Here is a 14,632-nt window from a genome sequence, read left to right as displayed (position 1 = left end):
TCATATTTGTTCTATTGTTTTTTTTTTTTTTTTTTTTTTTACCATTTTCTTTGAAGCTATCTTGAGTCGGGAAAGAACCTGTTATGAAACTCTTGGGATTTCATCCAAAGTACTTTTAGATCTAAATTATCTAAGAATCCCAAGAACGATAAGGAATTAACTCAAAGAAAATTTTTGGAATGCATTACCTTGTTTATCAAGATTAGGAGTAAAGTAAACTCGTTTCTAAACCAGATAATTTGATTAAGGTTACTCAAATGATTCAACAATTTATAATTTGTTGTACTCGAAAAGTACCGGCGATACTTAACTACGAAAGGGAAAGAGAGAGGAAACGTTTTAGATGAAGGCATGAGAGGGAACGTTTTCAAGGGTTATTAAAATACTCAGCGTTGTTAATCATATGAAATACACGGTGTGTAATTTTTCCACTAAAACCATTTTCAGTAATCACTCTTCACATCATTAGAGGCGGGTTACTCAATTCATAACACTGTGTAACTCTTGTCACATGAAAATCAATATCATTTCCTGCGCCTTAAAATAATTATCTTTGACTCATTATCTGATTCACACAAAGTGTAACCCTTATCTTGAAAACCATTTTCTGCCTACCCAGAGTGATCATTAGTGGCTGAGTAAACATATTCTCAGTCGTCAAACATAATATGCATGCAATAAGTCTCAAAACATTTATTTTTATGATCAAACATACCTCATATGACACAGCCACAACCATACAATAATAAATATATTTAACCATTTTAACTTTATGGATGTTTTTTCGAAAATGAAATATGTTTACTCTCTTGATTTACAGCGAATTGAATCCAATCCTAAATATGATCCCAACATGAAAAACAAAACCCATTTAAAATGAAATACTACCCTAATATTCTAATGGCAACAGGTTTAGAGATTTACCAAAATTATCACTTATACCCGTAAGTATCTCGATCAAAGTAGTAAATTTCAAAAAGCCTCAATAGAATGTGTTTGATCTAACCCAAATATTATATTTACAAAACTCTTAATCTAAATAAAATTTAAATCCAATCTCCCACTACTAGTTTTGGATTAAGAGATAAATCTAAGCCATTAAATTCTACAACTAAATTTAAAGTATATTATACATCATTTAAAAATTATAATTATCTTCATCTATATTTTAAAATTCACAAACTTAATTGACAAGATCAAATATGTTTAGCCAATAGTTTATTTTTCTTTTGAAATAATATTTGAATTTATCTTTTCTAACCCAAAACTAATAAAAACTAAAATCTAAAAAGGAAACCAATTTGAAATTTCCGAAGATTTAGCGAAGTTGGAATCCTATCCTTAAAGGAATAGGAAATTGAAAAACAAATGAAAACCCTTTTATGTTCCCAAAAGGAATGGGAAAGGATAGTAAGCTATAAAACCAAACCTCTCACCCTTCCACCATTCAACAATTCCAATTGCAATTCAGAAGTTGTTCAACAATGGCGGCTTCCACCAAATCTCCTTCCTCTATTGTTCTTGCTGTTCTTCTTGTTCTTCTTTCAGTTCTTGGCTGTCCTTCATCCAAAGCCCATCTGCTCAAAACTTGTATGTTCGACGCTATTTACCAACTCGGCGATTCAATTTCCGACACTGGAAATCTCATTCGTCAAAACCCCAACACCCCATTTTCTAATCTTCCTTACGGTGAAACGTTCTTCAACAAATCCACTGGTCGCTGCTCCAATGGTCTTCTCATGATTGATTACTTTGGTATCCCTTCCTTTTTAACCTTATATTGTACTAATATTGTGAAGCCCCCCAAATTGGTGTCTAATGATATGTCAAATTGGTGTCTAATGATATGTCAAATTGCAGCTTTGGACGCTGGACTTCCCTTGGTGAACCCTTATTTGAACAAAGATGCATTGACAAGGCATGGTGTGAATTTCGCAGTGGCTGGTTCTACGGCTTTGTCTTCTCAACTTCTTTCTCAAAACCAAATCTTATCTCCGCTCACCAACTCTTCTCTCAACCAACAACTTTATTGGATGTTCTCTCATTTCAACTCCATTTGCTACAATCAAAGAGGTTTCTAATTTCTCTCCAATTAATTATATTTTCTTTTATATATCTTCATTTTAATGTGTATTTTGTTTGGTATCTTATAGATTGCAACGAGAAATTAAGGAATGCTTTGTTCTTGGTGGGTGAGATCGGTGGGAACGATTATAATTATGCGTTGTTCCAAGGCAAAACTATTCCAGAGGTGAAAGATATGGTGCCCCAAGTTGTTCAAACCATAAAAAGCGCCGTTGAGGTAATTTTGGGTATATATTAACTTCTTGAATTAGGGTTTTTTTTTTTACTTATCTCTGACATTTTTTGTGTGCAGAAAGTGATAAGCTACGGAGCTACTCGAGTTGTTGTTCCTGGAAACTTTCCAATCGGATGTTTACCCATCTATCTCACCGGATTCCAAACCAATGATACAACTGCCTACGATGAACTTCATTGTTTGAAAGATTTGAATGGCCTGGCTACTTATCACAATGATCAAATCAAACAAGCTATTGCAGTGCTCAAGAGAGAGAATCCACACACCATAATCGTATATGGTGACTACTATAATGCATTGTTGTGGATCCTTCGTCGTGCTTTTACCCTCGGTATGGTTTTCTTAATTATTATTAGCTTAATACAAAAAAATTGATATCTTAATCATTCATGTTTGTTGTATTTAGGGTTTGATGAAACTTCTTTGCAAAAATCATGTTGCGGGATTGGAGGAGACTACAACTTCAGCCTCATGAAGATGTGCGGAGTTGGTGGAGTATCAGTTTGTTCAAATCCAGATGAACGTGTTAGTTGGGATGGAATCCATTTGACTCAAAAGGCTTACAAATTCATGGCATATTGGCTCATTCACGACATCTTTCCACAACTTCATTGCATTGTTTGAATTTTGTTTTAGTTGTTTCTTTTTGGTTTTTTAGCTTTCCTATTTGGTTTTTGTTGTTTTTATTTTTTTTATTTTTTTTATTGGTGGGTGTGATATTTTATAAAGTTCATTAATAGAATATTAGTATTTTTTTTTTTTTTGAAACATATGAATATATTTGGTTGATATTTTTTTCATTATGGTTAAGAATGAAGCTCTGATTCGATGTTAAGAATGAGAAGCTCTGATGTCATGTTAAGAATGAAAAACCGAGGTGGAATTGAAAGTCCAAGAAACATAAGTGAAATCGAAAGTCTGGGATACATAGGTGGGATCAAAAGTCCCATCCGATCTTCATCAATGTTCACAGTATTTAATATAATAAAACTAAATTCTAAAAATAAGAGATTCCACCCACCAAATATTATATCAAATATACTATTAACAAATTCATACCCAAAATCTAACTATTTCTATCTAAAATATATTCCAATAATTACATTATTCCAAAAGCTAAGAAATATAATGAAATTATCCTCATGAGCATGTTTGGTTGTTGTCAGATAGAAAGCTGTAATTTGAGTATTAAATTGGGTTTAAAATGACACTATATCTACCCCTCAAAAGTGTGAATACATCTTAAAAATATTATTACGGAAACGTTGAGATATAATATCTAGGGAAGATATAATATCAATGACAATACACACCTCCCATTCCAATTCTATTTCTATTTCTCATTCTTAACTCAAACAAAACAAAGCTAAGAATGAGAATTAGAATTGGGATCGAAGGTTCAATCTTCATAGATATTCACAACATTTAAATATGATACAAGCTACCAACTTAAGTTAAGAATGAGAAATAGAAAGAAGCCCTTTAAAGTTTGAAATGGCCAGCTTTTCCACACTTGTAACAAACTTTAAATGGCTTCTTTGACGACTCCTCACTTTTGAATTGATGAAGGCTATGAATGAAAATTCGATCTCCTTTGATATTTGCCATGCAACACATCTTCTGACTTTGGGGAAAGCTCTTTGTTGTTAATCATTTGCTTAATCAAAGTATCCTGATTAGAAAGCAAATTCTCCAATTCAATAACTGCAGGCTGATTTGTATACCCTTGTATTGAGGAAACAAAGGGCATAAAGTCTTTTCGTAATCCACGACTAAGACAACACCGAGCATCACTCACTGTCTCTTCAGCATCTAATTCTGACATTTCAGAACACAGTTTTTTCACTTTCAAGAAATATTCTTCAGAAAAATTACCTTGAGTTACACATCTAGTTCATTCTCTGAAATTGCAATCGAGCTGTATTTTAATTAGTAAACAGCTTTTGAAGTGTTTCCCAAACTTGCTTTGGTGACTTAAATCAAGAACATGATCAATATATTCCTTGCTAATCAAAGTTCACAAGGTAAATAAAACTTTTCCACATTTGATCTTCCATTTTCGGCGTAATTCAGCATTCTGAGGAGTATCTGCTGGAATTTCTGTGTCATTACCTTCAATTAAATCCCACAAATCTTGCGCCTTTAGATAACCTTCCATACATAATTTCCAATAATTATAATTATTGCCAACAATCTTTTCCATAGATATACCTATAGAAGCACTTCCACTGTTATCTCGTTGAGTAATAATATCAAACCCTTGATTACCAACTTGGCTCTAATACCAACTGACACAATATCTACCACTCAAAAGTGTGAATAGATCTAAAAATATTATTACTCATCCGAGGTAAGAATGAGAAATAGAATTGGGAACTCAAGAAAACAAAACAGAGTTAAAAATGAAAAATAAAATTATGATCGAAGGTTCAATCTTCATTGATATTCATAACGTTTAAATAAGATTTAAGCTAAGAACTAATCCTACAAATAATAAAAATATAAGCTAACTAAATCTTATAATAAAATAAAATATATTACTCATCAAATCACAAACAGAAAATATTAACTTATTACGAAGATATATTTCCTAACTAATATATTATCCAAATATTAATCGATTACGAATATATTGACAAATTCAAACTAGTAATAAGTTGCACTAAAGTCTGACATAAGACACATCAAAATATAAAATATTTTATTAATAAATTACCTTAAATCCACCACCCAAAACACCATAAAAATGTGATTGAAGTAGCATCACAATTAGCTTTGAAACCAAATTGAAAATCGAGCCTCAAATTTGGCATAGAACATTTGACCAACCCTAGCAGTCAACCTCGCTCACTTGCAAAGCTTATGAGCATTGACCCAACTCATTTATAGTGTTGTAAGTTCGTATGAAGATGTATTGTTATAACTCTCATTTACTTTGGTTCATAAGTCATTAAGTTCATAACCCTTTTTATTCATATTCTCATGGGTTAGATGCGGAATCATTGTCATTTTGTATTTGTCTAGAGACAATTGGGAGGAACTTTGTTTAGAGGCTTTGTAGTGTGAGAGATACACTTGTAAACACTTTGGTTATAGTGATTGGCTATCACCCGTGGATGTAGGGGGATTTCTTCTCTCTGAACCACCTAAATCTTTGTGTTGTTTGTTTAATTTTTGTTTGTTGGTGTGTGAGTGCGATCGATCTTGCTTCTGCTTCCAAATAACAATTGGGTACCAGAACATTTTGGTTGTGGCATTAGGGTACAACATTTGGTAGGCAGATTCAACAAATGGTATCAAAGCATTGAAGATTGTGGCATTACAACACAACAAGTGGTATCAAACCATTGAAGGTTGTGGCACTACGACACAACAAGTGGTATCAAAATATTGAAAATTGTGGCATTACGACACAACAAATGGTATCAAAATATTGAAGATAGTGGCATTACGACACAACAAGTGGTATCAGAGCGCCAGGTTGTGACATTTGGGGTATTGTGAAAGACTTAACCTCATCAACCACTAGACGTGCTCACATTCACCATCAATTATTGAAAATAAGTTTCTCATTGCAAGTTTGCTTATCTGTTCTATTTTCAAGAATTATGATTATCTCAATCCATTTGATTTTGTTGGCTTTGGTGGCTCAATTTAATCTTGAGGTTGCACAACTTGGTATAAAAATCAGTTCTCTGGTAGGGAGATTTGCAATAAGAAATATATATGACAAGACCAGTTGGTGTTATCAAGTAGTTGGACAACCACATTTGATACGTAGATTTTGCAAGCGTAATTTTATTGGGGATGTTATCATTAGCGTATAATTTCAAACCCTAAATTCTCATTGGAATGAAATTTGAAATTAATTCTAAACCCAACTTTTATTCATTAAATAGTAATGCGAAGTACATGAACTTTGAGTTTGAAATCCAACCCTAAAAGGCTACATCAAACTAACAATATGGTCTTTATTTCCTCATATATGGGTAGCTTAAAGCGTAATTTGCGACCTTCAAATTACACAACTCCCTTGAAATACTAATTAGGCGACTTAGATAGAGATGCTATTCGGAATTCCTTTGGCAGTGAGTCCTTCAGTACTTGATGGAACAAGTAGGGTGTAGGGCATGTTAACAGGTCCAGATCGATTCTTCAACTTCCCATCTTGATTCCTTTGCATAATTCTATTCTCAACTTCAAACAGCTCTTTCCCAAATTTCTCAAACGCTTCCAATGCAAATTTATCCGAAGTCCACTCGATGGAAGCTCTTTGCCCAAGATACACCTCATCCGAAGCATGCTTTGACAAGATTTCAATGACTGAGATACCAATAAGTGCTTGTAGTTCTGAGGTGATTGTTCTTAGGAAGGCCTTCTCAGGATTGGACTCAAGCTCCTTATACTCAGCGGTGCCAACTTCAGGCATCAACCTGCGGCTTGTAGTTGGCCTATTGAGAACATAGCCTCCATATGGGTATTGTCCGAAGTTCACCGCTGCATGGAGAGCTGAAGCGATCCATATGATGGTCGTGCATGACTCAATCAGCTCGGATAAAGTTTGCATTTTTGGCCACCATGGTTCGTGTTTCTTGTCAGCGTGGCCTTTCTCCCGCAGCTCAGTCCACCAAGATTGGAGTTCGAAGTCGTTTTGGATTGCCTTGTCGCCTTTGTAGTAAAGAGAACAATAATCTGTAACCCATGATTTGATGGCCGACCAAATCTCAAGCCCATCGACAGCAAATGGATAATCATTTATTAGTAGTCGAAGTCCATGCGGGGAATTCGAGTCCTCAATAGCTATTCCTCTACACAAATCAAACCCAAAGGAAGTCAATACGAAATTCATGTCGAAGATGATTTTGTTAATATATCATCACTAGTCCAATAAGGTCAAACCAAATTATCTATGAGTCAATTGTCGGTGCATTTTAAAAAAATGATTTAGGTATTTTAGGACTAAATTGTTACTAGAATAAATGGTTAGTATCGGCTATAAATACCCTTCCACCCTACCAATGTTTTTCATTCCAAGAAATGCAAAGTTGAGAGAGAGAGTCTTGTAATCTCTTCTGTTAATAAAGAGTGGGAGTGTTTCTCATGGAGAATTGTGTTCAACCGATTTACCTCTTGATGAGATTATTAGGTAGTGCTTGGTCAGGGAAGGTCCACTCCTTGTAAATGTAAGATGACAATTCCATAGCATATTTGGATGGAAAATGGGTCGATTCAATCAGACCATTCGCATTAATCAAAACTTGTCTCGCCGATGCGTTAATAAACATGGTGTCTTTGTAATGAGGAACGAGTAGCTTATGAATTGGATGAATCACACTCAATTGTCGATGTGTTGCAATAATAAAAGGTTCGAGTACTGCATGAGTATGCAACCTGTAATTTCAAAAGAGTTGGTATCGTAAGTTCGTAATTGATACGTTGGAATTGAAGAATTATTTGGAAAGATTCATACCAATGGCTGATGAGTTGATGATATCCAACATCATTTACACCTACATAAGCTTTAGCCAATAGCCAAATTGAGCCTTCGACGCCCTTTTCAGCTGGGAAGTAGAGTTTACTAATGGCACCAAGTTCATCTCCTTGAGGGTGTGGCAAGCTCAACTCGATAACCAAAGGCTTCAAAGTCCCATCATCTTTCAAAAAGAGCAATGTTCTTGTGGCATATGTTTTTGTGGATGTTGCATTTATTCTTCTAAGATATGGCATCAACGCATCATGGTGGTCTAGTATGTAGAGTTTGTTTTGTTTGATTGCCTATCCAACATAATCAACAAATCATTTTTGGCTATTTTCATCTAAACTATGAGAAGAAAAAAATCAAATTTGTTTTCGAAGTCATTTAAAATCACCTCACCTCATCGACTGTGAGTCCGTTCAAATCATTCTTTATGTGTTCCTCAGTGATTGTACTTCTTTGATTCCCGTAAACTTTTGGGTCAAGCTTACTTACCGGTGGAAAAACCTGTGAATATAAAAATAAATTGAATTAACGAATGGGAAGAAAAGAATAAGATTTGAAAAAATTGATATTGAGTCTGCATTAAGATTACTTCAAGACGACGAATCACTAGAGGATTGACTCCGGCTAACATTTCTCTTGCAAATTCTTCATCTGTGCTCCATGCAGATTTGTTATCTGTTCCATATCATTACACGATCAATGCAATAATAAACTAAAAACTAGTAAAATTTGGTCTCAAAACATGTTGTATGAAAAAGATATCCATGTTGTTACCTTTGACAACTTGGGGAGTGGGAAATTTGAGGAATTTTTCACCATCATTCCTAAGAAGAGCTTTGAACAAAGGTGGTGTGAGGTCCTCGGTGAGAGTCTTAAACGCATTAAATGGAACGGGAAACCCTCCTTGAAAGAGATCATCAACTTCCTTAAAATTGTCAAACTCAGTCGGAGTTGCATCAAATATGGATTGAAGCCCTGGTTTGATAGATATCGAAACCGCTTTCAAGGTATGCCCAAGGAAATCCGACATCTTCAAGTGCCCGAAATTCTCGTCTTTTGGTACGTAGATGTCTAAGCTCATCACTTGTGACAATCGACTCTCGTAGTTGTGGTCTGCAAATAAAGAAATATGATTTCATGATTCAAATTATAAGTTCCTTAGTTTTAAAAATGTCTATTTTTTACTTTTTAGTGATAGGTCGTTAACTTATTTATATCTTTAACCTGACGTTAGTTAAATACAAACGTGAAAGTATAATTTAACCTTAGAAACCAGTAAGTCTTACCTTTTCTTGCTCGTGGTCTTCCAGTTCTTCCTCTACGAGGGTAAGGATACTCTTGGCTACCACCAAGAATAGGACGATGGTCACCATCGTCAGGATCAGCAAGGTCGTTATAGACATCATAGTCATAGATTCTATCCCATTCCTTCCGCTCTCCGGTTCCATCTCCTCTAAAATTCGAGAGCTCTTCCTCTCTATACTTACGAAGAGGAGCTGGTGTGTCGTTTGGAAGACATGTCTACGTGCCAATAATTCCATTAAAAACATAAAACCTCGACGAAAGTAAGACGAGAGAGAGAGAGAGAGAGAAAGACGAAAAACAAATGATTACATGATTAGCGAAGAAAATACGATCTTTCTTGTATCGTGGAGAAGGGTAAACCCATGAGTTGCAATCGAAATGGACGTTTCCATAGCCAGGAACATCCTCAAGAGTGAGTGACTTGAGGAAGAACTCACTTGTATGCCCATTTCTTATGTAGAAAGCTCCTGGAAATCCAAAGTCATCTTCCCAATTAAAGTTGATTTGAAACACAGATTCTCCGGTGAATAGCGGGGGGAGTGAAGTGAGCCACCTCTCCAAAAACGCCTTGCTCCCGACCTTCCCTCGTGAGTCATTTGCTGTGGATATCACTCATTACAAAGTGGACACCAAATAGAGATAACAAAGAGAGAGAGTTAGAGAAAGAGAGATGTTACAAGCATGAGTGGCGCTGATGAGCTGAAGAGAAACGCCGCCGCCCAACAGCTCCGTGAAGTTATCGAGAAGAGAGGAATGGAACTCAGTGAAATCCAACACATTGCTTCGCATAAGAATGAGTTTCCCTTTGATCTTCTTTCCCCGGAGATGGGTGACTCTGTCTATGATGTTACCGCCGGCATTGATGACGGAGCCGGCAAGGTCTCCGGTGGTATTCAAGGCTCCCTCTACGATGTTCTTCCCAATTCCAAACATTTTGTATGTCTCTAATTTGGAAGTGCTAGAGAAGATGGTTTGGAGAAGAGGGTTTCAGGGAATGCTATTTATAACACTAAAAACTTTGTCCTTTCTTCAATATCAACACATGTTCATAGCCATACCCACCTCACACCTCACATCATTCACATTTTCAAATCCCTCAATAATAGATATATTTATTTAATTAGTTTTCGACCTCGATATCCTCATTTATACATTTTTATTTTTCGTCATATTTTTATGTGAAATCTCACGTTCATTGAAGAGGGAAACAAAGCATTTTTTATATGGATGTGGAAGGTTTTTACTAATAGACGCGTTTTAAAAATCGTGAGGGGAAATCCGAAAGGAAAAGCCCAAAGAGGACAATATCTGCTAGCGGTGGGCTTGGACGATAACAAATGGTATAAGAGTCAGACACATGGCGGTGTGCTAGTGAAGACATTGGACCCAGGAAGTAAACACAGAGCGGTATCCTAGTAAACACGTTCTAAAAATTTTACGGGAAAATCTAAAAAAGAAAGGCCAAAAAAATTACAGTGGTAAGCATTTTTTTTTTTTTTTTTTTTTTAACTAAGTAAATAAATATAATAAAATAGTTATATAAAAATTTAAATTTGGGCATTGAAAGTTGCAAACTTTCTTTTCCCATATCTTATCGGCAAAGAAGTAAGGAATTCCTTCGTCTTTTTGTGCCAATTCAATTAATGAACAGATCCCCAAATCCCCCTCCAATCATTATTATATTATTTAATTATATATTATATAATAATAAAATATTATATATATACACCTAGGTATATATAAAAAAAAAGTTACAATAATATTCATAAATTAAAAAATAAAAATAAATTAATTTTAAAGGTATTTTTAAATTTTAAAAGTTCTATTAGTACTTTCTTTTTAAATAAAAAAGTAAAAATATAATTACCTTTGCGTTATATTTAAAAATATTTATGAAATTTTAAAAGTACATTAACACTCTAAACCTTATAAAAAAAAGTTTAAAAAAAACTTTACAGTCAATATATGGATGAAAACCGTTCATCAACGCCTCATAGATTATCTACAGAATTTTTAATGGTACTTCTGAAAACTTATGAGCATTTTTTTAAACATGATACTAATAGTAAATGAAAACTTTTCATAATCTTTTTTTGAGCTTTCCGGGATTCTCCTCAAGGTTTTAAAATGTGTCTCTTAGGAAGAAGTTTATGCATCCTTATAAAGAATATTTTGTTCCCCCTATGTAATCGATGTGGGATCTCACAATCCACACCCCTTTATGACCCAGCGTCCTCGCTAGCACACCATCTGGTATCCACCCCACACCGTCCAATGTCCACCCCCCTTCGAGGTTCACCGTCCTCACTAGCACACAACAAAAATTAACGCTTTATTGAGTAAATTTTTGTCTTTGTTCATGCTTTATTATAATATATATATATAACGAATAATGTTATCCTTTTTAGCATTTCAATGAGGGTGCAACGAAAATGTATTTATTAAAAAATAAATATAAGGAAATAATTCAAATGTGAATCATATGAATTTTGGGGCAGGGAGATCTATATTGAAAGGGACAAATATTTATTATTCAAAGATAATAATTAAAAAAATCTAAATAAATTTCTTATTTTTGTATGAAGATAGAAAAATAATTACAAATAATTAACACATGGGTAATAATATTTTTAAAAAATTATTTGTAAAACATAAAATATATTTGTAGTTACTTTTAATAAGATACAAATACATATTGTTAATTTTATTGTACACGACTTGTGGGGTTTACTCTTTGAAGGTGTCGGGACCATCAGGTGCCAAATCCTGGACAGTGAATTTAACCATGGTTAGACTTCCTGGACGGTGAGTAACGAAAAAGACTTGTAACCGAGTAATTATAAAAAGAACTTGTCATCAACGCTCCAAAAAAGATATCAAATCTCATACGAAACTAAATGTCGTAGAACTCTCTCAACAATTCTAAAAACTCAATTATTTCATTTCCTCCCAAATTATTTTTATATTTTTTATTTTAAAAGTAAAAGAACAAAAAAAATTAAATGATTTTGAATATAAAAACATACCTAAATTATTTTTATATCTTTATATTCTAAAAGTAATAAGAACAAAAAAAAAAAATTAAATGATTTTGAATATAAAAACTTGCCTAAATTATTTTTATATCTTTATATTCTAAAAGTAATAAGAACAAAAAATAATAATAAATAAATGATTTTGAATATAAAAACTTACCTAAATTATTTTTATATCTTTTTATTCTAAAAGTAATAAGAACAAAAAAAGAAATTAGATGTTTAGACGAACACGACTCTCATGGCTTTGTTTTGTACTTCCCCAAAATGCCTTGTACTGGAGATAGTATTCCTTGATTATAAACCCCTGATCATTCTCTAAATTAGCCGATGTAGGACTTTCATCATCCAACACTTCACTTTGAGCATAAGCTCTGATGGCTTTGTTTTGTACTTCCCCAAAATGCCTTGTACTGGAGAGAGTATTCCTTGATTATAAACCCATGATCATTCTCTAAATTAGCCGATGTAGGACTTTCATCATCCAACACTTCCTACGATTTTTCTATTATGGTTTTCACGTATGTTAAAAGAAAGTCAGATTCTGGATTGAGTTGGCTCGTGTTGAGACGTTTGATTAGACTCCAATTATTTAAATTGTAAAATTTTCAACCTAACCCATCTTTAAATAACGAATCAAACTCAAAAATTTCAAAATATATTTTAAAAATAAATATCTGGTGGATTGATATATATTTTAAAGTTAACAATAAATTCAAGTCGATTTGGTTCAACCCTATCTAATTTTAGGAGAATCTATGAATCTAACTCAATTTACAAAATTTTCATTTATTTGAACTCAACCGAACACAAATAAGTTCGTAATCCAATCAAACTGCATGTATGTATTAGATTGGATTGATCGAATTTTTCGATTAATAAAAAATAATAATAATAATAATAAAAAATAATAAATATTAGGGCTCCTATGTCTAAAACACTTTTCATTGTTAACTTTTTAATCTCACAAATTTATTATTTTGTCTTTTTCACGTACTTTATTTATAGAAAAAAAAACATTAGTTTATAACATACTTTCATTTGAAAATAAAAAAAAAATATTTTGGTTTACAAATCAAATAATAGATTTAAAATTAAATTGGAATTATATAATTTTATTCTCTTGATTATGAGGATGATTTACAATAATAATAATAATAATAATAATAATAATAATAATTTGATTTTACGTTTGAAATTGAATTGAAACTATATTTTCATTAATACTAATATTTTATTAATGAACTTTATAAAATATTACACCAAAAACAAAAATAATAAAACAAAACCAAAACCCAAAAACTAAGAAAAAACAGGTAAACAAAACTCAAACAATGCAATGGAGTTGTGGAAATATGTCGTGAATGAGTCAATATGCCATGAATTTGTAAGCCTTTTGAGTCAAATGGATTCCATCCCAACTAACACGTTCATCTGGATTTGAACAAACTGATACTCCACCAACTCCGCACATCTTCATGAGGCTGAAGTTGTAGTTTCCTCCAATCCCGCAACATGATTTTTGTAAAGAAGTTTCATCAAACCCTAAATACAACAAACATGAATGATTAAGATATCACTTCTTTTGTATTAAGCTAATAGTAATAAAGAAAACCATACCGAGTGTAAAAGCACGACGAAGGATCCACAACAATGCATTATAGTAGTCACCATATAAGATTAGAGTGTGTGGATTCTCTCTCTTGAGTACTTCAATTGCTTGCTTGATTTGATCATTGTGATAAGAAGCCAAGTCATTCAAATATTTTAAACAATGAAGTTCATCGTAGGCGGTTGTATCATTGATTTGGAATTCGGTGAGATAGATGGGTGAACATCCAATTGGAAAGTTTCCAGGAACAACAACTCGAGTAGGCTCCGTAGCTTATCACTTTCTACACACACACACACACAAAAAAAAAAAAAAAAAAAAAAAAAAAAAAAAAAAAAAAAACGTCACAGATAAGTAAAAAAGCCCTAATTCAAGAAGTAAAATATATATACAAAATTACCTCAACGGCATTCTTTATGGTTTGAACAACTTGGGGCACCATATCTTTCCCCTCTTGAATAGTTTTACCTTGGAACAAAGCATAGTTATAATCATTCCCACCCATCTCGCCAACAGAGAACAAAGCATTCTCGAAGTTGTTGGTTAATGATGTCAAGATCTTCTCCACAACCTGTATCTCGGGTAACATTTCTCCGTTTCGATTTAGTTGGTTTACCACAGTCTGTACCGCATAATGTAGTCAGATACATTTTCTAACTCCTTCATCTTCATGCTCTTCAACTCACCACGAAGAGTTTGGAGATGCACTTGCTTGACTCAGTTGATTCCTTTGAACACCTTTTCTAAAGTGTCCCACGCTTCTTTTGAAGTAGTTGCACTAACAATCTTCTCAAAGCCCGACTCGTCAACAGTCCGGAACAGCATGTATAATGTCACCTTATCCTTTGATCGCAATTCTTTTAACGTCTTGTTTTGTG

General features: G+C 33.5%; 2 protein-coding genes and 1 pseudogene across 2 annotated transcripts; 1 reads left to right on the top strand and 2 right to left on the bottom strand.

The window, feature by feature from the left end:
• Positions 1-1,484: 1,484 nt before the first annotated feature.
• LOC111805570 (GDSL esterase/lipase At5g03980-like) lies at positions 1,485-3,016 on the top strand. The gene is made up of 5 exons (XM_087128328.1): positions 1,485-1,755; positions 1,861-2,073; positions 2,154-2,302; positions 2,378-2,651; positions 2,727-3,016. The coding sequence occupies exons 1-5, from the start codon at positions 1,485-1,487 to the stop codon at positions 2,942-2,944; spliced, it is 1,125 nt and encodes a 374-aa protein (XP_086984454.1). The 3' UTR covers positions 2,945-3,016.
• A 3,173-nt stretch (positions 3,017-6,189) lies between these two features.
• On the bottom strand, positions 6,190-10,088 carry LOC111804715 (linoleate 9S-lipoxygenase 6-like). The gene is made up of 9 exons (XM_023689476.2): positions 9,785-10,088; positions 9,417-9,706; positions 9,089-9,323; positions 8,577-8,915; positions 8,392-8,477; positions 8,196-8,303; positions 7,791-8,095; positions 7,448-7,711; positions 6,190-7,128 (listed from the first exon to the last, which is right to left on the bottom strand). The coding sequence occupies exons 1-9, from the start codon at positions 10,038-10,040 to the stop codon at positions 6,375-6,377; spliced, it is 2,637 nt and encodes an 878-aa protein (XP_023545244.2). The 5' UTR covers positions 10,041-10,088; the 3' UTR covers positions 6,190-6,374.
• Positions 10,089-13,469: 3,381 nt separating this feature from the next.
• Positions 13,470-14,579, bottom strand: LOC111805562 (GDSL esterase/lipase At5g03980-like; annotated as a pseudogene).
• Between the last annotated feature and the right edge of the window lie 53 nt (positions 14,580-14,632).

The sequence above is a fragment of the Cucurbita pepo genome, chromosome 11 (genome assembly GCF_057944985.1).
Source record: "Cucurbita pepo subsp. pepo isolate OVF chromosome 11, ASM5794498v1, whole genome shotgun sequence".
Lineage (NCBI taxonomy): Eukaryota > Viridiplantae > Streptophyta > Magnoliopsida > Cucurbitales > Cucurbitaceae > Cucurbita > Cucurbita pepo.
Note: the sequence above shows the minus strand (reverse complement) of the source record. Positions and strands in the feature narration are given on the sequence as shown.

What these genes read in the sequence shown, in the direction of transcription:
- LOC111804715 (XM_023689476.2), bottom strand. Translation starts at nt 10,040, where the DNA reads ATGTTTGGAATTGGGAAGAACATCGTAGAGGGAGCCTTGAATACCACC. An exon ending in CATCAGCGCCACTCATGCTT is followed by an intron (nt 9,707 to 9,784) that starts GTAACATCTCTC and finishes TGATATCCACAG; the next exon opens with CAAATGACTCACGAGGGAAG. An exon ending in CATCAACTCATCAGCCATTG is followed by an intron (nt 7,712 to 7,790) that starts GTATGAATCTTT and finishes TTGAAATTACAG; the next exon opens with GTTGCATACTCATGCAGTAC.
- LOC111805570 (XM_087128328.1), top strand. Translation starts at nt 1,485, where the DNA reads ATGGCGGCTTCCACCAAATCTCCTTCCTCTATTGTTCTTGCTGTTCTT. An exon ending in TCTCATGATTGATTACTTTG is followed by an intron (nt 1,756 to 1,860) that starts GTATCCCTTCCT and finishes GTCAAATTGCAG; the next exon opens with CTTTGGACGCTGGACTTCCC. An exon ending in TCGTCGTGCTTTTACCCTCG is followed by an intron (nt 2,652 to 2,726) that starts GTATGGTTTTCT and finishes TGTTGTATTTAG; the next exon opens with GGTTTGATGAAACTTCTTTG.